A 25661-nucleotide genomic window follows, 5' to 3' on the forward strand; every position below is an offset into this window, starting at 1 on the left:
CGGGATGACCCGAGCTTCCACATGGAAAGACACGATTTTGCTGAAGTACCTAAACTGAGAAAAAAATTCGTTTGAATACTTGCAATGAAATATTTACTTGCGGTACGTAAATATTTATTCAATAAAAAAAAAGGATAGTTAAATTACATTGGTGATTCTTGTACTGAACAAATGTTTATTTACATTTAGTAAATACATTCGTTGTAAGCATTGGAACGAATGTTTATTAAAATTTAATAATTTTTCTTCTCTTAATGCAAAAGTTCAGATAGATACAAATCCGAAAATAATTTTGTTGAACCATTAAAATAATTATGATGGCTGTTTAAGAAATATAAATTCTTTTAAATATGAAAAGAGATGTATAAATCGCGATTAAAGTTCACGGGCTATTTGAAAATGCATGATATTTTTTATTGAATGAAAGAGTGCCGAGGTATACGTGATATTAATATCTCCGAAGACTAGGCGAAGAGAGTTTTCTTTTCCTTCAATATATTTTCCATAATGACCTCAGAGTGAAACACCGCGTCCTCGCGTAGGCAGTTTCCTGGTTGCCGTTCCAACGATATGATTATACAATGTCCTCGTGCTCATCGAAAAGCGCTCGATGAGTCTCGAAAGTCGGGAGACTGTACGCAATGCACATCCAGTAACAGACAGCCTTTCAAAATCGTGATAATCGTAATAATAATCACTGGGGCACCGCGCTGCGACGCAAAAAAGTAATTACAAAAAAATTGCTGTTATAGTATTAAGGATGCATAGAACATTTCTCAAAATATTCAGAAAATTATGAAAAATTGTAGATTGTTTTGTATTTCATTGGAAAGTAGTAAAAAAAAAACTTTGGCGGCGATTTTTTATCTGGATAAAAAAATATTTCAGTTAGAAGTCAACATGTGCTCGAGTGAAGATATAAGTAATAAAATAAATAAGGAAAAAATTTTGAATCTTTTTATTTAAATATTTGAAACATTTAAGATGATTGATGTAAAGATGTAAAGATTTTTATTGCGATGTAGAGATCCGTCCTGTAAAATAAACGAAATTTATTTATTATTTACAAAATAATTAGACAATCACAATAAAATTTTGTATAAACATTTTGAATACTTAAAGTACTTATATTAAAAAATTGATATTTTTGTTAATGTTGTAAAAAATAATTTAATTTTTAATAACAAATAGAGTAAATAAATTATAAAAATATGTTATTAAATAAAAATATAATCTTATTACACAACTTTCATACGTTTATTTGAAGTTTTGATATTAAACACATTTTCAAATTTTATTTACTTTGTAGGGACTATATGTTCGATGTATCCTTAAACATTAATCAATGATTTCCCGATGGTGAATTCAAAATTCTTCATTCTGTATATTGAAAAACTTTCGTTAATGTAAAATCATCAGAGCGTGGGAAAAAAACGGAAAAGCAATTAAGCGATTTACTAAGCAAATTTAACATTTATAATAAAGCAAATTTGATGAGTGTAGCAAAGAAATTGTATCTGACTATAATTACTTTGTTGTAATTAATTATATCTGACCGTAATTGCTTTCAGATATAATTAGTTTTTCACTATACCAACAAATCTGCTTAATCATATACGTTGAACTTGCGTAGCAAGTTTAAAAGTTTGTTGTATCAATCAGTATGTTTTTCTCCTTGGGCGAAAAAATCTTAATTTCGATATCACATCTGAAGATAATCGAGGATATTGAGCGACCCTCAACCGTTCGCTTCGAAAGGAATAACAGCGGGAGGGGACGATCGATACCGCAATTGATGGTTGTCGTTCACTAATTAAAGACAGTTACTCGGCGGTGTGCATACTCTGAGAGATGCTCGAGGAGAAAAGCGGGAGATCACGTACGCGCGCGAAGGACGAACGTACGGCGAAGCGGCCGTACTGCCGTAGTCGTCATACGGTACCTGCGAATCCTCAAGGTTGCTCGTAAATTCAGACACGGAGATCAGCGGGCCAGCCGCCAACCGATGGTTATGACTGTCGTCGCCCGTCGTCGTCGTCGTCGTCGTCGTTGTCCCGTCCGTGCATTACGTATGCCGAGTCCCGATCAGCTCGCGCACGCATCGAGATTCACGCCTCTTTCGTTGCACGTCGCCATGCAACATGCGCTCATGAATCCGTGTCGCGCGTTAAGTGCTAAGTCGTGCGAACCTTAAAACGGGAAGTGTTCGTTCGAATTCCAACGATCCCCGGTACGTCGCACCGAAGAAAATTGTAACAAAACTGAAAGAGAAGCGTATATGTTCCTACAGAAGTGGCTCCGTGTCTTATTGATTGTTTCTGTGTCGTTTCCCATGGGATTTTCACATTTACTTCGTTATACTGACTAAAGATGCTAAAAGTAGTAGAAAGGTTTGTAAGACTCATTGTTAGTAAAGTTTGACCCATTAATGTAGGTATAGGAACGAATATGTGAAATCCCTTTGAGCTGTTTACACTACATATTAGTGGTAGTAACAATGAAAACGGATTGGACATACATCAGTTCATATATGTCATCTAGATCTAAGAAATTTCTTTGTGACTTCCACAAATTGTACGTTTTCTTATGCTTAATAGGAACTCCTCTTCCAAATAATAAGCTGATTTTACTTGTCATTTTAACGTCAAAACGTCAAAAACGTTATTTTGACGTTAAAATGATGACAAATAACTCGTCAGCTTGCTACCTGGGCTGGGCCTAACACAAACTCATAAAGATTTCCTTTAGGCTTGACACAGCCTAAGGTTCTTACAATTAGACTTATCCAGCTTTAAGTACAACTCTAGTACTTAGTATTCACGATACTAGAGATTTCGGACCGAAAGATAATTGACCAATCGAGTTGTAACAGAAAATCGTTTTGTTCTTTTTTTCGACAATAGATCGTGACAAGACCGATGACGATCGAGCGACGACACCAGAATCCTTTCGCAGCAGTAGTCCAGTTCCGTCGCCGTCACCGCCGGTTAGCAATGCGACTAGCCCACCTCCGAGACGCTTCATCTCCAGCATCCTCGGCGGCGACGTGCCGTACGGTAGTAGGCGTCACGTGCTAACTCGGGCGGAGCGAAAGGAGTACAGTAGCCCGCCAATAGCCTCGGACGATCCGCCACAGTTCCTGTCCAAGTCGGAGAAGATCGCATTGCCGAGGCCGAAAACTCCACCGAAAGCACCCCGTGTCGAACCGCCAACAAGGGTTTCCGTTATCCAGAGGGTGCCACCCCAAAGTACCTCTAGGAAGGAAGAGAATAAGCTCGAGATTGACAGAGTCGATCCTATACAGGCACCCGAACCGGAACAGGTAATTGTCAAAAATGAAAAATGATGTCTGACGAGGAACTTTTAAATTGCTGGCTGGTTAGCTTTCGTGAATGACGCGTTGCGTTTCTACGAATGATAGTGATCATTTACTTTAGCTGATGGAAATAACCAATGCGAGTACGACTGGATGGTAACGGTATCGGATTTTGCACATTGCGTCCAGTGAATCAAAGCCATATAACAACATATGATATTATACAAATATTTGTGCAATATCGCGATATTTATATAATAATAAAAGTATGCTTAGGGCATTTAAGTACATCCGAGGGAGTGCAGGAGCAGCCTGTTATTAGGCTGATTCAGTCACGCTTCGTTAATTTCGACAGGATTTTGTTAACGTCCTCGCACTGCCTCATGCATTAATGCATAGCGACGAGGCAGATAAAGAAGGGCGAGGAAAATTTTGCACGGTATTATGCGTAACATTATTTAACGTGCTGCTCGTCGTGCGGAGTTTCTTGCGATTTTGCACGCTGTCGTTTTTCATATTGAAGTACGAAAGCTTGCAAATTCTATGAAAATGTGCACAGTAATTCGCGGTAATTTCGCGAGCACACATCTTACGAGAGGGAAGAAAGAGAAATGTGGTAATGTGTAAAAACATTAGGAACAGATTTGATTTTATATCGAAAGTTAAGAATGATCGTGCTGCATACTGGTGTTCGGATGTTTTGGTTTGAAAAACGCTCATTTAGGAAATTCAATATTAATATTTAGGATAGAGAAAGAGAAAAATGGAAAATTACGGTAGCACATGTAAAAAAATAAAAATTTAAAAAGAAGCGATTGACACAAGAGCGATTAAGAGAACGAGAGAGGTAGAAAATATTATTACGCGGAAAGAGACTTTAACGCCAGAACAGGAAAGAGAGAGGAGAAAGAAAAAGGACGAGAGAAGAGGCTGGAAGTGGACGAGGTTGGAATAATGGAAAGACAGATGACGGAGAAAAGAGTTCGAATGACAACGGCACTGACTGCCATTTATTGACCCTGAACTGTATGTGATGCACTTAACAATACTAACGCTTATTGCCATTCATCGCACACATGCCTCTCATTTCTTTCGCTTTTGCACTGAAAACAGATACCTACGGATCATGTTAAACGTTAGTAGTTTTCTTTTCCTTTACATTGTTCATTTTCAGAATAATGACATAACTCAAAAGAATACGCTTTTCTAAAAATAAAAAAAAACACGAGTTTAAACGTTTCGAAACATTAGAGCATTAAAATTAAAAAAATATTATTTTTAAAAGCAATTTTGGCATTTTATTGTAGCAAAATAAAAGGATCATTAGCTCTTCGTTCAATGTACTGAATGCTCATCTCGGAAAGAATGCTCTTTGACTTGTAATAATATATTTAAAATTATCAATTGTTTATGTAATTGTTTTGGAATTATTTCTAGATTTATTTTTCTATTTTTTCCTACATATTTTCTTTTTAAATTTTATTTTTAGCTATGTCTGATAACAGAATTTTTCCTTTTTTTTTTTAACAGCGCTTAACATTTTACTGTGTGCTTTTAAGACAAAGAGAGAACGACGCGATCGAAAAAAAAAAAAATGGGTGAAAGTAGATTAGAAGGAAATGTAGTGATAGATTTAGGCATTTTGTAACAAAATTAAAAAAAAAAGATATTAAAAGAAGAGAAAAAATCCGAAACATTGACGATGATAGCGAGTAATAATCTTAATAACAATTTCAGGAGCAACCCATAGACTATGCCGTACCGAAACGGAAGGAGGAAGACGAAGAGAAGTGTCGCGATGGCGCGATGGCGGCGCGCAGCCCCAGCAACGCGATCGCGAGGTCACTGCTGGCCGTCAAACTGTCCGGGTCCCAGGTGGTGCAGGCGGCCGCGGGACACGGCAGATCCTCGAATTCGGGCGGTTCCTCCGGCGGCGGCGGTGGCAGCGGTGCCGGCAATTCCTCACCCTCGAACAGCGGCGGGGGCGGCGGTGGCGGTGCTATGATCGGCGGCGGATGCGGTAACGGGGCGATGCTCGGCGGCGGTGGTAGCGGCGGCGGCGGTGCCCTGGGTGGGGTGCGGGCGCTGGTGGCATGCCTCCCGGTGGGAACGGGGGTCGCGGCAACTACGGGCCGAGTTCGCCGCCGACGGGGTCCCTGCCGCCGTTCTACGAGTCCCTGAAGGGCGGCAACAATCTCGCGAACTTCGCCAATCAGTACAACAGCTCTCAAGGTATGGTGAACGCGCCTCGTTTTCGCTTTTTTTTTTTTTTTTTTCGTCTACTTTGCATCAGAACGGACGTAACTGATTTTTTTGTCGGCCTTTACCTTGATGCCTCGCCGCATTAAACTTTTTAATGACACGCGGTATTCGTTAGTATTGCCAGATCTAATTAATAATACATTGATGGTTGCATTTCTGACCTTCGGAGACATAACGATTACATTTATTTAATTAAATAGAGGAAGAGGGGATAATACGGCACTCATTTTTATTTTATTGATCAACTTTGTTTATAATCAATATTTTATATTGAAACTTGAACGATTATATTTGTCGATCAAAGTGTTGTTTAATAGATCCTAGACTCAAAGTAATGAAACATTTATTACTTATAATGTGATTTATAAAAATGTGATGTACTGCACAATCGGTAGAAGAGAAAAAACAGTAGTGGCTAGCTCAAAAATAAAATTAAAAAAACTTAGTTTAATTTAAAAAATACACAGTATTTTATTGCAAAATTATACATTTTCTATTTTACTGATTTAAAATTTTCCTATCTTCAGAAATATTAGAGATATCATTTTATCCTTGTTTAATATTAAACAACATAAAAATGATATCTCTAATATTTTTGAATGAAGCCCTCTAGAGTGTTACTTGATCTATCGAAGAAATTTTTCGATATGAAACTTTCGCCTAGAAAGCGATGGAATTAAATTATTTTTGTATTACAATAACTTTTTGCGAATATCCTAGTTTGCGGATATTCACCGCATCGTTTCGGTGATGTGTTTGAACTCAATTGACAATATTTATCTTATGTATTCATCGGAGCGGACAATAGAGCGGGATGTTACAATAGATCGGAATATTTTGTTTACATTTTCTATTCTCTCTTCGAATAACTCAGACGAGATCGCGATCGATCGTGGTCAGTTCCGATTTGAGTGTTCAGCGTGCGGTTCAACAATTTCTGTTATTCATGTGTTACCGAGTCGTAATAGCACGTCCATCGTTTGGACGTATGGTGTTTGACGTCGTCTTGTACATTCTTTTCTGTTACTATTACTTTTTCGTTTTATTTCTATACATTTTCTTTCATATTTGCTATTATGTGTGCAAGAATTTATTTCGCCTTTTCACGAATTAAATTATTGTGACGCTTGTCTTCGTAAATCTGGCTTTTATGATGGAAACGTATTGTTCTGTGATCCAGAATTGGAAATTGCAAGGTATGAAAATAATTCAAATTATCATGATAATTGGAAATCTGGCGCCTATAATACCACAAATTGTCGTAGGATATCATCAGGATAGAGAAATTTTTCGGTGAATTTGAGTGAACATGTTACGCACGTATGCTTGTTCCGTTGAAAATCATGAATTTTGCAGAATCTTTAATTGTCCGTGCCGCTGTTTCAGGAAACGCGTATCTCACGCCACTGACCGCCGTGGGGATTGAATGCGATACCGGACAACAGGACAATTCCCAGCACGCGCAGTACAATGCGCAAGAGGGCAAACAGTACTCTCTCCTTCAGAATGTCTGCGCGAACGTTTGCGCGTCCTACGGACTGACGTTTAAGGAAGAGGAAGAGGAACTGGCGGGTTACAAGATACAGCCGAATGACCTGCTGTCCGCCCAATACGGTGCCTACGATGTCACTGATACAGGCATGATGGTGGACATGGTAACCGGTACCATGGTGGTGGACCCGCTGCAGTTCACTGCGGCGACCTTGACCTTTAACTCGCCGTCCGATCACACGGCGCTCCTCGAGACTCTCAACGACGCGGCGGATCTCCTGTTGCCCAGGCTGCAGACCGAGGACGGTAGCAGCGATCTTCTGGAAGAATCGCTGCACTCGCCCGCCTCCACAGGCAGTAGCGGGATCGGTCAGGACGCCGGTCAGATGACCACTCCCGTCGAGCCTAGCGTCGATCCTTTCCCCGAGCACAGCATGGCCTTGACCAGAGGCTTTGACACGAGGTGAGCTCACGTTCAACTAACTATACAACCGTGAGAAACGTTTGCGCGCTCGCCGATTAACACCGACACTATCTCCGGCCGTTCGCCGTTTGCTTTCATCGTGATCGCGGCCGAGTTTGAAAGCCGATCGTGTAATACCGAATGCCACTTGTGAATTTTAATCGCTAGATAAAACAACGTGTTTATGATGGATCGCGTGCCCTTTTTCTCAGACACTACACGACTCCGCAACACTTCAACGCGTCCAAGCTCGCGGGATTGAACTACACGGCCGGCGAGACGAGCTATCAATCGCTTCAAAAGGAACGCCCGGAGCTTGCGTTGCATGTCAGTCAGAATCATCAGCATCAGCAGGAACAACAGTTGCAGATTCAGGTGCAGTTGCAGCAGCATCAGCAAAAGCAACAGGCTACGTCGCCGCATCAGCAACAGCAGCAACAGCAACAGCATCAAAGTCTTTTGAGTCCCGGATTGAATTTTAATAATGGTAAGCTATCACGATTGCTCTTGTATTTTTATATATTGTGTTTGAGACGTATAATATCATATTTAAAGATAAAGAAAGCTATAATAAGTAGTACAATTTTTCGCTAGAAGAAAATTTTTAATTCATTGATCAAGGGCTAATAGGGTCTAGGGTTAATATCTTGTTTGGATTGTTTAATCTCGAAGGTTTAGAGATAGACTCCGGTAGCAGCGTAGGCGGAAGTTTGCCCAGCCCCGGCACCGCGAGTTGCTCTCTGGATGGCGCCTCGAGCGGCACCTCGCCGTCATGCGGACTGGGAGAACACGCGCATAGCCCGGTTGTGTCACCCACCACGGTCGCCGCACAAGCCACTGGATCGGTAGGCGAACCGCCGCTCTCGCAACGGGTCGGTGTACTTCAACAAAGGGTGAGCGACCCAAATTGATTCAGGCAAAAGCATATTCTTCGTCGCGATGTTAAATTACCGTCCGGAAGCGCGATCGAGTTGACGACACTTCGGGGTGTCGTCCGCGATACGATCATGGGTTCCTCGAAGCGATTTCGATCGATTCGATCGAATTGTTGGAGCAAGCTCGTAGATCGCTTCCAATTCTGCGTGAGATCGGTATGTGTAAAGACGAGTGGATCGTTAATTTCCCACTCTCACGCGTGTTATGCAATGCTCAGTCAATTTGAGTGCTTTATCCGATGTCATCTTCTCTGATCGTTACTAAAAAACGCAGCGAAGATTAACGTGTTCTTCTCATCGATTCGTAGCTGGGTTTACCGAGCGACTGTCAGCTAGAATTTGTTAACGGGGGTCACGGGATAAAGAATCCTCTGGCCATCGAGGGACAAAGACAGGCGACAACCACTCGAGATGAAGAAAGAACTAATCGCACTCCGCCTGGCAAGGTAACGCTCCTTTGCGAACATTGCATTACGTTTACGCAACGCGTAAACGTCATTATTTGAAACGTTGGCTATAACAACGAATTTATCGTATCGAATCGCAAAGCCGACGCTACGAGATTTACAAGGAGTCGTTACAGCGTAATTACTTCTCGACCCTTTGCTCAATAGGACGACGATCCCAATCGCTTCACCTGCCGCGTGTGCAGCAAAAACTTCAGCCTTCAACGGCTTCTCAATCGTCACATGAAGTGTCACAGTGACGTGAAGCGTTACTTGTGTACATTCTGTGGGAAGGGCTTCAATGATACGTTCGACCTCAAGAGGCATACGCGGACGCACACAGGTGTGCGACCCTACAAGTGCTTCCTCTGCGAGAAGAGTTTCACGCAACGGTGCTCGTTGGAGAGTCACGGCCAGAAGGTCCACGGCGTTCAGCATCAGTACGCTTATAAGGAGCGACGCGCTAAGGTAAACTATTCATTAAAAGCGATGTGATGATTGAAGAAAACAAAGCATAAAATGTTTCCTTTCTTTTTTTTTAATTCTATAAGACAAAAACATTGGAGCAACGTTTTGTATTATTAAAAAATTTTTTTTTATATAATTTTGATTTTATAGATTTACGTGGCTAATTTTTTAATTTATAATTCGCACGCGATATGTTTGTTCCATAGATGTACGTCTGCGAGGAGTGTGGACATACGACGCACGAGCCAGAGGTGCACTACATTCACCTGAAGGATCAGCACCCTTATAGCCCGGCGCTACTGAAGTTCTACGACAAGCGGCACTTCAAGTTCACCAATAGTAACTTCGCCAATATGTTGCTCCAGGTGGGCACAGACTCCACGTAGACACAATATTAGAATGTTGAGACTCGTTAGGTAGAAGATAATTAGAACGTTGATTAATCAACAATCTGATGTAGGATGGCTTCGATACTCGAACGAACAAAACAAAAAACATAGCGCGGTATACAAGAACACGAAATTGTTCTTGGTAATGTAACTCTTCAGGGTGGCCTGTTACACCGGGACTCGCGGAATATGGACAACTGCGGCCTCGCGGAGCGACGAGAGACGGCCTCGAAAAGCAGCGACTCCGTGCAACAACAGACCACGACCAGCTTCTAAAGGACGAGAGTCCAGGGGCGCGAGAGAGAGAGAGGGAGATAAAAAGAGAGAGAGGAGAAAATGCCGATTGATCAGGCGTTCGTTCTTCAATCGGGTTAAAGGAAGTGACGTTTCGCGCGTAAAGTACCTGCAGGTGGCTCCCATTGCGGTGACACTGGAACAAACATCGAAGTCCGGCGACAGGTTCCGATTGAGGGATCGCATGGGATCTGTGATCAATTGATTCCTGCCGCCCTTAAATTCACGGGTAGAGGAAGCGGAGGACGAGAAGAAGAAGAGGCGAAAGAAGAGTAAGAGAAGATCTACGCAGCTACGACAATCGCAAAGTCGTTACACGGTATTTCTCTTATAGCTTCTCGATATAAGGAAGTGAAGTATGATTAAGTTTGCGCGTTATTGTTCCTTTCTTCCCGGTGTCGGTAAGGAAGAAGAAAGACAGATGTTTGAAAAGAAACACTGTTATCTCATTAATTAAGATGCTGCTTTATGAAACTTTAATGATAATGCGCTTCTGACGATAGCAGTGCGTTAGACACTTAAACTCCAACGATCGTTCTGCCAGGCGGAAAATATCCGACTTGCATGTTACAGCGCTATAAAATTTCGCTTCTACCCACTTCTATCGGGGACAATTTCTTTCTTAAATGTTCTTAGAGCATTTCTTCTTATAATTATAATTTTAACTATATAACAGATTAATTTAAAGAAATCCTAGAACTGATTCCAGGAAGGGATACATGGGATACACAGACGCACATATGTGCCGCATGTACACACACACACACACACACACACACACACACACACACAAACGTACACAATCGCGTATGTAGATTTTAGATGATAAATATTAATATCGTGGTCCGTGGGGCGCGCGCGACATCGAGTAGACCCAAAGACTCGGATAGAACGTTTCAGGAATGTCGATCGTCCTCGGCAAGCGTGCCGAGGCGGGAGAAGAGTGCGATCACACGGAAGACTTTTTTTTTCTCAGAGATGTACGGCGAGTTACGTTGCTTTTCGACTCAATGGGCAAAATGGGGTTCTTGACGTCGCGATCGCCAGGGGGTTCCTTCGATCGCGGCCTTCGCCCCCATTGTCTCTGTTCGATCGGGGCACCGGAATCGAAGGCATCCCGCGTTGCTCGAACGCCGGGGCGAGATCACGTCGACGGAGCGACTCTGCGCCGTACCATCGTAGAAATAGAGCTCGGCGCTACTGGCATCAGCTAGCGAAAGAATCGCATTGAAGGATAATAAAAAACGAATGCTCCCCCGTACGTTAATTCAAACAATGATTTCACTACTTAAACGAGATGTTCGATCCCAGGAAACATCAAGTTATATAACTGTTAGTTATAATTTCACATTCGACAGTGTAACTGTTATATAACAGTTATATTGTGGAATGGGAAATTATAACAATTTTATAACTGTAACTTGGTATTTGCTAGGATGTTAAAATCAATTTTCGGCCTCGAAGAAATTGTTCCAAATTGATATTTGTTACAGCGAACGCGGTACGCGTACACAGTATATATCATTCCCGATAAAAACTTTGGTTTTTGTTATCCTCATTCTTTATTGTATTTCTAAACGCCGGTAGTGCTTATATACATATATATACATACATACAATACATGTGTAGTAAGTTCCCAACCGAAGTGCACTTTGGGTAATCTGTGATATGATAAGAGTAACAAGACAATCCACTCGCTCCTTCACGCACCGGATTTTCGCTTTCCCGCTCTCTTGTGCGCTTATGGTTTTCTTCTTTTTTTTTCTCAACTTCTTTCAGGGTCAGGTGGGAGGGTAAGTAAGGGTGGGAGAAGGGCACGCACCGTCGTACACACATGCATGGATACGCGTGTACAGATACACACATACACATCCACACATACACACACATACAAACAAAACGGGAATTCGTGCAATTTTGAGGTGGCAGTATACATGAATCGGGCGATCGGTATATTCCGCTCGATTTCTTCCGTCCGTCGTGGACTTGCCCGCAGAGGAAATAGCTCGCGAGTCCCCGAGACTTTAAGGCCGTCAAAGGGCGGTTGTGATCGAAGCGAGCTAATCTTTCGGGACCAGAAGATTAATCCTTTGAAACGCGACGAGGAGTCGCGATAACTCTCCCTCTTTTCTTTTACTTTTATATATATATATATGCAACATTTTCTGTTCTTCCTGCTCGTTTCCATCTCTGCATCACATTCGTTGGTATAGGCAATTAAGGAATTATATCATTTAATGATAAACGCTATCTACGTCTTCATTACTTTAGAGTCTTCTCTTTTGTATTTATTTGTACTATACGTCATATATATTTTATTTTAAAATAAATGGTGTATATATGTATATACGCTTGTTTACGATGTCCTCGTGACATGCACGGGGCACGATATGCGCCTATCAAAGGGCTGAAAAGGGTCGCGTCGCGATATAAACGATGATTTCGAAAACAGTTCTTCGATATATATTTCCGAGTGAGCGCAAGAAAGCATAAAATGCTTCGTAAATGTCTCCTACGTAGCATTTGTACATGGAAAATAAATTTTTAGAAAATTGAAAATGATGACGTATAGAGGAAGGTTGTCGATACTGACTTACTTATCATTTGACTTTTTAATTATATTTTTTAAACAAAAACTAAAAATAAAACTTGGGCAACATAAATACAAATAGGAAGTAACTTCTGTCAAAAAATCGTGCAGATTTTATCTTTCTTTTTAAAGATTTTATCCTCATTTTATATTAATAAAATGCAATGTAATTTTTTGAGAAATAAGAAGATTTTAGAAGTTCTATGCCAATATTGGTGATCTTCCTCTATAATTTATGTAGTTTGGCAGAAACATGCTTTTTAAATCTAAATCAGTGAAATTTTGCAGTATTTTTATAACTGTGATCATCAGTGATTATTTATTTTTCAATGATTTCGATTAAGAAGAATTACTTTCACCGACTGAATCAGTGCATTATCACTGAAAGACAATGCACAGATTTGATACAACACCAAAATCAGGCTATTCGCTGTCTTTCAACGAATAATACACTGACTCCAATTTAGAGAGTAAATTGCAAATACCTGGAGTCCACTGGAAGCTAATGAAAGAGATAAACAAAGGAATCCGTTCTCCTTCTTCCTCTTCTGTTTTCTTTTTCATTAATATTTCAGTTCGAAACGAAAGACGCGTGAGAAGTTCTGCTAATAAAATATCCAGTAACTTAATCGTGGCAACTTCAATAAGAAGCGATCACTTCAGCTGGATTACGAGGTGTTATTTTACTGCATTTCTTGCGCTACTGATAGCGCCCTAAGCGAAATGAATAAAAAAATGTTCTCGTGATAACAAGTTACGAATTTCTAACATAGTTAAAAAAAATGTATGTGCAGGAAAATTTACTCAACTAAAATTAGACATACTCTTGGCTCGTCGAACGAAACGCGCCCGCCACGGTTAACACACTGAGAGGCATTTGATATTCTCAATTGAATGTAAATACGCCCCGTATAGGACTCTAGGCAGACAACTTATATATATATATATATATTTAATTCCCACATATATTCATATATGCGTACTTAAGTCCGCGATCGCCTCCCATGCGTGGGCGCTGACGCCCCGCGCCGTGAGAGGCGCTCACATCCCTTTTGTAAATAGTCTTCATTCCGGCGGCGGAAACGGGTACCGGTTAGTCCACGATTGTCAGGCTCTTGCTTACGACAGTAATATACGTGCAACGTATTTGTACAGCGTACGCGCGAGAACTGGGAAGAAGGAGGGGAAGACCAGCATAGTTTTCCTTGTACTTACACCTTGGAGTAAAATACTCGAGGACAACAGTACTTGTCGCGCACTGTCGATTACAAGTTAATACATGCGTATCATCATCTATTATTTTATTATTATTATTATTAACATTATTATTTTGAAACGATAACGCTATCTATGTTTCCATTACTATTTAATTTACGCTCAGTATTGTCGCAAATAATAGCACTTATGACTATACATCTTCAGCAAATTTATCGATTTGACTCTATCAACTCAATTATTATCACCCCCTTTGCTCTGTTGTTACTTCGATATTTGTAAACGCTATAGCGAATATTCTCTGTGGCGTTCAACTTTCATTCTCTAGTACTTAATAATCTGTCATTATTATTTTTATTAATATTATTATTATTTTTATTATATCATTATATTATCATTACATGCGCTGATAAATTTAATTATTGATTTTAAAATTAATATTATAGATAGTCTTACACACATGCAGGATATATCAGCCCGATGCAGAGCGTTTCTTAATTATATGTGGATACTTCAACCTAGAATCGCTAAAATAAGAAGAATAATATATGAGCGTAGATCGTTTAGTCTTTATCTTCGAAGTTGTAATAAGTTAGAGGAAATAAGATTATATTATTAGATATTCTAAAGTGTCATTCGAAATAACGTAATATAATTGTAACATTGTACGTACATATCTTATTTCGAGTTGCATTTTGAAATATATCTGTATTTACTGATTGAAGTATTGATGTATAATTAAGAACCAGTCTGTATAATATTTATATCAGATTGTCCGATTGCAGAAGCGATCTTTGCAGAAAGACGAAAATTACGACTGGGGGAGAAGCAATGGCATAGTGTGCAATTTGCCCAATCCATAAGGATGAAAGTATTTCGTCTAAGAATTACTGATGTTTTTGGGCATTTATAAGAATTTCTTTTTTTCTTTAAGATTCTTCACATATAAATATATATGTGAAGAATACACATGGTGCTTTCTTCACATATATCTCTTCTCCTTACAGAAATTCAATACTGGCAGTCTTAAATTGGCCAGAGATTAATTATAACTTATTTGGAGTATTAAAAACACTAACAGTCAAAATAAGTTGGGGAAGGACGTTCTTATTGGCATCTATTGCTGCAATAGATACTTGTTAACATTAAATTGATCATCAACATGCTTCAATTGCATTTTTTGATTGGTCACAATTAGTAAAATTATTTCTTCTGGTTAATCAATGCTTGAAGCATTTGTAGCAAGGGGAGCATCACTATTATCGTTCAACTTAGAACTGTGTTAAAAATTAATCACTAGTGAATTTAATAGTGTCAGTGTTAAATTTTCGTAAGGAAAATAAAACAAAAACCGAAAATCAGAATAATTTAAACGAATGAAATAATCTTAAACGGCATAGAATGTACAAAGTATTTCTACGTGGCAGGATAAAATATTTTTTCCTTCCGGATTGAGCAAACTTTACACAGGTAGGGCGAGCTATTAACATGCTATTGCAAACCGAATGTGTGATGGTATGCGTGGATATTATTGTTCATATGGGTGTATGCGTGCGGATGTTTACGGCAGCGTAGCACACAGCTTTTAGCTATACTTTCGGCATTTGTTAGAAAAAATATAAATAAACGTTGAAACTTTAAAGAGAATGTAGAAAGAGCAGCTAAAATGGAAACCGTTCCATGCGCTGTGCCGTGTCGTGTTGGCGAATTTGTAAATTCTATTAGAGCGCGACTGCGTTATCCGGACATTGGTGTCTACTTTATTAGAGATCGTTATTAATTGTAGCTAACGGTAAAACGTGGTTACGCGCTCTTATATGTTTGCGAGAGATAATAAAAATTAATATTATGTATGCACACATAAATACCCGACTTGATATATCTCGAATATTTAACAGTTATGTTTCACGTTGCTTTTACGTAATATCTAAATATTTTCACGACATTTTTATCGAACAGATTCAATAATTTCCTGAAGCTGTTTCGTTACTTCTTTTACGGCTTTATTATCTTCTATAAATTTCACGTTTTTTAAACGTAAAGTTTCTTAACTAAAATTCCGATTGAAGACTACGATTATCCTTATGCGACGTGATTGCAATTTCATTCGCTTAAAGCGTTAGATTTTGTTTTAATTCAGCACCCGAGGATTTTCAAATTATCTCTGGGAAGATAAAGATTTCGACATTAGAATCTTTATATCATCACTCTTTATTAATAGATTTACTCTTTCAGATTTCACATAATGATTTCACAAAATATCTTCTGGAATGCTGCAACACACCCTCTCACGGAGAAGTTCCCTAAATATTAACATCGGGAACGAACACAAAATCCATGATCAATCGCTTCGAAGAGCGAAACATCCATTTATCGCAGCGCTGCAATATCAAAATGATAAGAGAGTGCTCTACGGCTACGGTTAAACTACTACTCCAGGATGCGTTTTATCTGCAACAAAGAATGATGCCGGTGATGACTCCTCGATAAAAGCGTCGGGGAAGCGCGGCGGTATAGGTGCGCACGGAATTTCGAGGCCGGTCATTTCGGACCTGGGCCTGTGTGCAGCTCCGCGGGGTTGGGTTTATCGGTGGGTGCATTCGCCGAAAGTATATTCGGCGATTTCATCGGCCGAAATGCGTTGTGCTCGGCGTGCTTCACTAACGCGCGCACTTTGTTTTGTTTACTCACTGCTGATTACGGAGCTGAACGGCATGTATCTGGGCTTGGCAGGCACTTTCGGAGCACCCTTACGCGGTCTGGACGGCTTCTCTTCGCTGCTGAGTCGTTTCACCTGAAAGAGAGTTCGACCGTCTTGAACGTAAAGTTATAGAAAGTCATTTTCCAACGGGAGTGAGGGGTGTCACAATAGTACTACTGTATTTTCTACGCTATTTGCCGTGTTATGTGCATCAACTAATCGTTTGCTAACTCTATGTCGAAGCATTCGGAAATTTTTAAACGTACTGTCTAATAATTCATCCGGCTGGTTCTCGCTTGCTGACGCAAGTTGAACTCGACGAGAAAGATTCAGGCTCTACGAGCCATTCTGCGCACGGCACGCCAGTAAGTTCCACGTTGCATGCAAAACTTTTTTCCACGCGTCGCATTTTCGGACGTGTCTTCTAATCGCGGTGTTACTTCGGTCGCTCGGCGTTTCCTCTCGCATTCCGGCGCTTTGAAACTCGAGGAGGAGAGTTGAATATCGACTTTCTCCTGCATAATTCTCACCTGTTCGTCGATTGCCGCAAACTGCCACTTCCATGAGTGATTATAGAGGAAGGGACGGTGATCGAATCGATTATCATCGGGACTGTACGATTCCGCGTGGCACGCCGGAGTCAATATCGTCATCTTATGACGATTAATAGCGTAACATCTATAGAAGTGTTTCACCTTATCGGCAATCTGAAATGAGAATTGTTTTTAATTACTCAAAGAGAAATTAGAAAAAATTAGAATCGCGAGGTGCGTACACTCACCTCTTTCGGGGTACAATGATCCCATATGTACACGAGTCTACAAAACATAGAGAAAGGCCCGGCCATATATTGCTTCCTTAATCGTCCAAAAACCGATAGCTCCTTATAGGTCATACCCATGTCCACCTCGTCCAATTGCGCAAGTTGTCCCGCTTGCAGCGGTTCCAGTTCCGCGGTAGGTGGCGCATCCAGGATATTATCCAAAGCAGATATCCCATGTTTGTGTCTATAATTCAAAGTATGATTTTCATCATCTTGATTCTTACATATCTAACATCATATGGAATAGTGATTTTTAGTTATACACAAAGACAGAAATATTACATATTTGAACCTGTTATTTGAATAAAATAACTACACAGTTCTATATGCATTACAGCGAAAGATGCTTTAAACATTGCCTTTATTGTAATTAATTAATTATAACTCTGATGATAAAGTCTGAACGTTTATGTGACATTTTTTCCGTTTTTGGAATATTGATATTGATTTTTTCCGTTTTTGGAATATTGATATTGAAAATTCCTGTATATATCATTATTCGCATGCACGCGCACCTAAAGTACACGAGAAACTTCTTTAAATCGTTCTTCGCTATGCCACCGATAGGATTAATGTCGGCGCTGCTGCAATCGTATTTAGTGAGGTAACCACGTAAGGATTCGTCCACGTTACCACTCCCTAGCACCAAGAGGCCACCTGGGCGGCCTCTGACCCATAACATTAATTGAGCGAATAAGTAAGCGATCACCATTCGTAACCGAGCCTGAAAGTAAGTCACAGAGACATGTAATTTAATCAAGATATTTTAATTCCATTGGGATCAAAGACGTCGAGCAATTACCTGTACATTTTGCAAGGCCAGATTCTCTCTCGGCGAACCACCCTGCACTTTGAACCTCGGTGTCAATTTAGTAACCTGTTGGAAGATTCCTAAAATCGCAGATATCGCGGTATCTATAACTATCCCATGATGATAAGATCCTATTTGACTGGCCAATTCGGCCGCTCGAGCCTTGGTCTCCGCCGACGAGTTCTCCGTTCCCATATAGCACGTGACCAGGATGGTGTTGCACAACTGCTTCGGGTCGACCGGTACGTATTCACAGTCACCGACGATTTTCCTTATGTCCGCTAAGACCTGTGCGTCTAAATACGAGACACAATTTTTGAAATTTTAAAGGGATTCCCGCAGTTAATAGGTAGTGTATAAAGCCGATCCTTACCTCCTTTGCTGACCGATTCGACGATCATTTCGCACATCGAATATACAATGCATGCTGAAGACGACGAGTCGACGCCACCGCTCAGCGGTAGGAAAAATCCACCTTGGCAGGATCGTCTGAAACGGGAACACGCAATATCATTAAATAATATGGCATGATATGTACATGAATATTTTTCAAGGAGTGCAACCAGTGTATCCAGCAAAGGAAATGAATTGAAATGGGTAGAAACAAATTCATTTCTGTTCATTTAGAATTATTTTCGTTGAGCTGTTCGCGTTTACCTCAAATAGTCCCACATCCAGCACGCAGGTGCCATCGCGATCTCTTCTTCCGCGGTATGATGTACGAGACTTGAATGTCCATCGTCGTCGCCGTATACATCCTGGACTCCGTCGATCGGTCGATCCGGTGGATTCGAGACGAGATTCTCTGGCGTGAGCGCAAAGTCGACTTTTACGCGCGGATAACTAGGTGACGCGGCGGCCGCGTGCGACCGCGATCTGATGCTGTTTCGGTAATTTCTGAAAAAGAATAAAGTACAGTGACGTCAGGATTGGTTGAAAAAGTTAAAGTAGAAAACCATGATAAGTTCCAATTTTTACCATCCCAGACTCTATCCAATGAAATAAACGGGTAAACATTATAAAAATAACTAACATGGAACGCTAAAATATGTTTATATAACTTTATGCAAAAAGATATTCTTGCTTTACTTAATAAATCACTTAATCACAATAATTTATGATTTCAAAAAATTGGATAGCAATAATAATAAATTAATAATGATGAAATCTTATAATAATAGTCTTTTTTAATCCTAATTAATTTGTAAAATACTTTTTTTTTTAAACAAAAACTTTGGAGTTACATGCTAAATTTTAATTTAATTTTTAGTAAGTGAGAAAAGCAAAATAGTATCAGAATTAAAAATTTTTATATATTGTAAATCTGTTTCGCATTTACTGTTCAATATCTTGTAATGAAAAAAACTTTATTTGTCATGTAGATTAGTAATTTAGGTATTACAGATTTTATTTTTGCTAAAGCTTAGATTGAAAAAGCTTCTTTCAATTAACACTACTCTCTTAATTGTTTTTCTTTTATTTATTTTACTGTGATTAATCCGCAAATTACTCTGTTTTTTTATTGCTTAATTATTAAATTGCTATCTGAGTAGATGGTTGTTTTTCGAAGAGTTTTTTCGCTCTAAAAAATCTGAAAAAATTCTGATATACTTTTTTAAAATTTAGGAAAGAGTTTAAGTCATATAATCCAAGTTAGTCTGCAGAAGGATAATAAAGGAAGACCACTTTTTGCCAGTTTTTCCCGGAAAATACCGACTTTACTGAATCTACTTCTTTATTTAAAACAACATGGAAAGGTCTTTTAGGCCTAAGTACAATGCGCTACATTATTTTTTTAATCTTCAGTTATTATCAAACATCGGTTAATTATTACGTTTGGCATTTGATTGGAAATTTTGGATGAAAACTCTACCTTATGTCCTCGAGATCGAACGTGGCAACGGTTACTTCTACGTCCTCGAGGGCGAATTGTCGTCCACGATTTAGTATATTACCATTGAGCGTGATACTGGAACCACCGTTGAAATACAGTCTGCCGCCGTCGCATCCGCGCAAGTTACTGAACATGTAGCAGCCGCCAGCCTTGAAAGTAGCCGACTTGACGAGATCCACGGTGACGTAGGCTTTACGTAGCTCATAGTATGAACCACTTCCTTTCAAAAAAAAGAAATGAAGAGGGAATTTTAAAATCATTAGATGAAAAACACAAATAATTGACAAGCCTTAAGTGCCTCGGTGGTGGAGCTGGCTAAGACATTCGCACGAAATGTAGGAGGTTCGAATCCTAAGGTAATATTTCCGTAACAAATTCTTTACAGCTTTTCGAGATAGGGGAGGATCATAGAGATGCTTATTGGCATCAATTATATTAAATTGTTTGTCAATTTAATTATGATATTTCTTTTTAATTTAAAATCAGCGTTTGAAAGCGAAAGTGACGAAAGAATTGTACGAAACAGTTCGAAAGAATTGTAAGTTGCATGTAAAATCACACATTTTAGAACTAAGATAGCTATAGACAAGCTTAAGGCTTGTTAATTATTTATGTTTTGAAATAATCATTCAATATAATACTTTACTTTCTTATATCATTTCATTGACAGAAGTTATAATCATGATCTTCGTTCGAGGAATAAAAAAAGAAAGTAATATAGATAGAAAAAGATAGAAAAACGGAGTAAAAAAAATCTGTGTCAGTTGCAATGTCGAATACATTTCGTAATAATGACATTACCGTTCGCGATGATTTCCACGCCGTCCATTGACATCGGAATATGATTGCTAGCTGGGTGCCAAAGTTCCTCGCATATTTCAAAACCCACGCACGTGTCCCTCGTCGCGATGACCGCGTCACCGAATGGCACTACTGTTTGACCGGTGACTTGCGATATCATTCGCGGCAGAAAATAATCCTCGACCGTGCGTTCCTAACAGAATCAAAGACACCAGGGATTATCGCGCGCCCAGGACATGCACTGCGATCAATCGCGGTGTTGTTATCCATGCATTTTCATTACTTTCGTCCAAGGAGAGAACCATCTGGATTCCCGATAGTTGCCGTCCTCGCAGAGCCGCATTTTCGGTCTGATCAGCAAAATCCGCCGATTCAGAAAGGCCACTCTGCAGTTGTAGGTCACGTTCTTATGCATCACCGGCATGCCCACGTCAATCAATATATCTTCGCAAACGCTGGATTTCAGGAGAGTCGTCAAAACCTCCCAGCTATGGAGCAACGTGTCTGACTCGTAGAAATGGTCCTCGCAGCTGTAACCGCTGTTAAACGAATATTAGGATGCAATTGCGATAAGATAACACATCAACAGAGTTGGATAGTAACTAGTTAAATAATAAAGTTAAAAAGCTAATAATTTTTCACTTGACGTAGTTTTTTTTTTTAGTTAACTTAACTTTTAATGATTTAATTTTTAACTTTAACTAGATATTTTTAAAGTTTTTATTTATTAACTTCTTTCCTAAAAATTTGTCTATGCAAAAGAAAAAAATTATAACAGAAAAATACATTTAAAAAAAACAATATTTCTCTGTTATTTTAATAAAGAAATATTGTTTTTTATGTTTGTCATATAAACTTAATTTATAAATAAAATATTAAATTTGTTTGATGATCTATATTTATATTATAATTATTATGTATAATCTAACTTGAAAAAATTACAAGTCTCTAATTTAAATGTGAATAACGCTTTCCAAAATTAACTTTTAATTTTAACTTAACTAAAATTAATCTTAACATAACTTTCAAATTTGAGTTTTTTTATTCGTGTAATTTTTAACATAACACTAAATTAATTTTATAAGTCATTAAATTCTCAACCTAATTTAATAAAAAATATATATGCATTAACTTACCCAACCCGGCGTACCAAATAATAAAAATAATATTTCATAAATTATTATGTCACAATTGTAAAAGATTTCGTATTTCTCATTAAAAGAAACGTATGCTTTTAAACAAGTGGCCGGCTAATTTCTGACCCAATTACGAACAGCAAAATTAGTTTCTCTTTGATCTAATTACCAGACTTCTAGTTCGGGACCGCTTCGATAAGTGGCACCGGCATCTTTCGCCTCTTGTATACTCTGCAAAATTCTCCTGGTGTTCCCATCGAAGTCCATCGCCCATTGGTTTAACGTGCAAACGGCGACGGTTACCGTTCGTCCCATGTTGAATAATATTTGCGCTTTCCTAGACGAGATTCGCGAATGCGTTTATCTGAAATACAATAAAACAAATATGTATTACCTTCGACTTTATACACGTTCGGAAATCGGAATTGATGCCGCGAGATAATTAAGCAGGCATGTTATTGCATTACAGTTACATTTTCCAGTAACAGTTTTAATTCTCTGATATTTTCTAAAAAACAATATTAAACATCAGAGTAATTAAAAAATTCAATTCTAACAAATTATTTATAAATATTATATTTTTTATGGAACACTTTTTAAAATACATAAATACTAAAATACATAAGTGAAGAGCGTTCGTAAAAAATTCCACTGATTATCCGCGTGAGAGAAAGAACGAATCAAGTCGAACAATGAGCGTAAAGAACTGGAGCGCGAGGAAAGTCTGACAGTTCAATCTAAGAATCGCATTGATGCCCCGACACTATCATTTCGTAAATGCAGTTTATAGCACCATCGTTATCGTGGCTGTAAAAAGTCGGCGGTTGCGTGTGCGTCCGACGGAAGTTCTGGCTGGCGGCAGCTTGCCAGCAATTTCTATCAATTGGAATCCCATCGATCGCCGCCCGCCGAGATGATAAACTGAAAACGTTTCGTTCTCCTCAGTCCGGCGCGCGTTGATTGATCAATAACCCGGAAAACCCGGCACGGCCAGGTAGGCACCACCTTACGTAGCAACCCTTGCAGATCGTTATCTACCACGCACACGTTCCTTGCATATTTATATTTTTCTGAGAAATTACTTTCGGATTTATTAAAATGTAACAATGACGCAGAATGCGCCCCGAACGTTAAAAAGGTAACCGTTTGGATAAGAGATGGAAGAAAACGAAACATCCAAATGAAAGGAAGATACGAAAAGAATATAACCAGTATACACGATCGGAAACTTTAAATGCACGGAAAAAAAAATTGTATCAAATTAAGAATTCATTGTTTCATATATAAGCAAGAATATAAAATTTTCCTGAAAAGAATTTTCTTTATGTAAGCAAAATGATGTCTGTTTAAGATTATAAATTCTTCCAAGAAGATTTTATATTCTTGCTTATATATGAAACAATGAATTGTTGATTTAATAATAATTTTTTTCTGTGTATTCACGATCAAATCGCGCTTTATTTTATCGCCGCAGTAAATAATATTTGATTAACAATAGAAGAATGAAATGGCTTTCCAAGCATGATATTTATATTTAAATTAAATCAACGAGAAGTGGCATAAATATTTATATTCATTAAACTCTTTTGTTGATGAGACTTTTATTGAGAAACGCCATTCTTTTATTATCCACGTTGCACAACGAGCTGAGCATTGAAATAGGGCATCAAAGATATATCGATGAGCAATTAACATGTCTGACTGACAAGTTTCATTCGTCTTGTACGTCACAACAATAATATTTTTATTATCATGATTATAATATTGGTTAAAGAGGCATATACTACCTTAAGTAATATTTTATCCTATCCCAAACAGATCAAATAGAAATATTAGGATTTTTGTTTTTTTTTTTTTAATGGAAAGAGATAGAAAAGTTGCGTTTACTTTGTTGTAAAGATCAATGGACCACTATTGCTCCCCTTTGATAAGACTTATCAAAAAGCAAAGCGACACAAGTCTTATAAAATTAAAACCTAGACATTTTGTGCTTGACGTAACCATTTTTTGAAATACTACGTTTGAACAAAATGACAACTAGTTAAAGTTAAGATAGCGGTTTTTCATCATAAACTCGTTTCTTGGCTGCGAAAGCATCGTAAAAAAATCCTACAGCACTACTTTTTAGTGTCTAGAAAAAGTGTGTAAGATTGCAGTCAATCGAACCGTCTTTAAGATTTAATGATCGCATGTTTTTTTTTCAATATGATGATTTAGAAAAATAATTAGCGATTTTATTCTATTTTTTATTAACTTTATATTATTTTTTTGATAAAACTTAAATGCCAAATGGATAAAAATATGAAAATATCTTTAAAATGGAATAAACTTCTCCGTTTCTTTCCATCTTTTGCACAAAAAACTCATGAAGTTAAATTCTCATTTTAAACTTGTTTAGTGTGTAATATGCTCCTTTAACCCCAAACCCTTTCAAGTCTAAATTTTTGTGGAAAATATATCATATCGTTTAGTTATTTTCAAAGGTTTAGAAAAAATCGCTAAGTATAAAGATGTAGCCAAAATATACTTTAAAAATGGTTATAATTACCAAATAGTTATAATCACCTGTAATCAAATGTATAGTGAAATAGTATCAATTAAATATTTTGTCAATATAACCAAAAATCAATCAATAATATTTCTTTATAAATAATTATTTTTTCAATCAATGGAATTCGAAAAGTTTGAAAATTAAGGGATACTTATTTATTATTTATAGTATTATAATATATAAATTTCATCGGAAAAAAGTATTCTACCAGTTAAATTTTAGTAATCGCTAGCTATGTGAAAATAATACTGCAAATTATGTTTCATGATTAGTCCGAGAACTTTCCAATCTTATTATATAAATTTTTTATATTTTATGGTTATATCATATTTTTTAGTTAAAGTTTAAACAATTTCCTTTAAAATAAGTTTTAAGCAGCTCAATATTTATCAAAGTTATGATTTAATAAAGACACTGGTACCACTAGACCCGAGTTTTAATATAATTAAATAAGACTATATCTTCATAGATAGCGTACTTTTTACTTTACATTGTTGTCTATATACACAGCCTTGGCCAAGAGTGTTAGCCACCTTGTTTCTTTAAATACTTTTAACCGGTTTAGAATTTTAATAGAAATTAAAATGTAAATTATCTTTCTATTCAGAACCCTTTAAACTTACGTATTTATAATGCCAATAATCAATATGAAATATTACAGATAAAAGAATTCCAAATAAACGAAAAAAAATACAGGTGTCTAATAATTTTGATCAAGGCTGTAGGTATTTATTACTGTTAAAAATTTTGTATTACCCAATATATATTTTTTACAAGTGCTTAAAGAAATTTCGCCGGTGATGCCACCGATCACAAATGATTATCGAAGCGTCTCGCCGAAAAGTCGCCAATCGCGAATGACCATAGCAGCCGACATGTTAAAATTAGCGTAAACGTATATATCATGCCGTAAAAGTATCACCCACAAAGGAAAACTCGGAACAATGCTGCCCTTCTCCCAAGATTTCCTTCGCTCTTGATCGTTTCTCTCGATCGTGTCTATTGTCGCGCTTAAAACGGAACTCTAGCCGCCGCCGGTTTCCGATGGACGAGCTCCCACGAGCGTCGCTTGCCA

At 38.3% G+C, this 25661-nt stretch overlaps 2 protein-coding genes across 4 annotated transcripts in view; one reads left to right on the top strand and one right to left on the bottom strand.

Moving 5' to 3' along the window:
- LOC105203435 (transcriptional regulator ovo) overlaps positions 1–15734 on the top strand; it is a 37135-nt gene extending 21401 nt beyond the window's left edge. The window contains 10 exon segments of the mRNA XM_026136945.2: positions 2904–3322; positions 5054–5389; positions 5392–5548; positions 6965–7532; positions 7745–8019; positions 8205–8425; positions 8776–8913; positions 9082–9381; positions 9588–9746; positions 9930–15734. Of these exon segments, the coding sequence (XP_025992730.2) occupies positions 2904–3322; positions 5054–5389; positions 5392–5548; positions 6965–7532; positions 7745–8019; positions 8205–8425; positions 8776–8913; positions 9082–9381; positions 9588–9746; positions 9930–10046 (2690 nt within the window). The 3' untranslated portion in view covers positions 10047–15734.
- Positions 15735–16061: 327 nt separating this feature from the next.
- LOC105203424 (glutamine-dependent NAD(+) synthetase) overlaps positions 16062–25661 on the bottom strand; it is a 28859-nt gene continuing 19259 nt past the window's right edge. Inside the window, exons 1-13 of one of the 3 annotated variants that reach the window (XM_039448230.1) lie at positions 22829–22847; positions 22205–22399; positions 21183–21438; positions 20900–21092; positions 20078–20318; positions 18862–19101; positions 18578–18693; positions 18196–18500; positions 17909–18117; positions 17352–17577; positions 17101–17277; positions 16561–16663; positions 16292–16320 (exon numbers count right to left, since the gene is read on the bottom strand). In XM_039448230.1, coding sequence (XP_039304164.1) covers positions 16292–16320; positions 16561–16663; positions 17101–17277; positions 17352–17577; positions 17909–18117; positions 18196–18500; positions 18578–18693; positions 18862–19101; positions 20078–20318; positions 20900–21092; positions 21183–21438; positions 22205–22350 — 2241 coding nt within the window. In that variant the 5' untranslated portion in view covers positions 22351–22399; positions 22829–22847. Of the gene's footprint in view, positions 16321–16560; positions 16664–17100; positions 17278–17351; positions 17578–17707; positions 17812–17841; positions 18118–18195; positions 18501–18577; positions 18694–18861; positions 19102–20077; positions 20319–20899; positions 21093–21182; positions 21439–22204; positions 22400–22828; positions 22848–25661 lie in introns of those variants that run through there. The other 2 variants (XM_011172216.3, XM_039448231.1) reach the window with 2 other exon arrangements.

This window comes from Solenopsis invicta, chromosome 4 (genome assembly GCF_016802725.1).
Source record: "Solenopsis invicta isolate M01_SB chromosome 4, UNIL_Sinv_3.0, whole genome shotgun sequence".
In the NCBI taxonomy this organism is placed as follows: domain Eukaryota; kingdom Metazoa; phylum Arthropoda; class Insecta; order Hymenoptera; family Formicidae; genus Solenopsis; species Solenopsis invicta.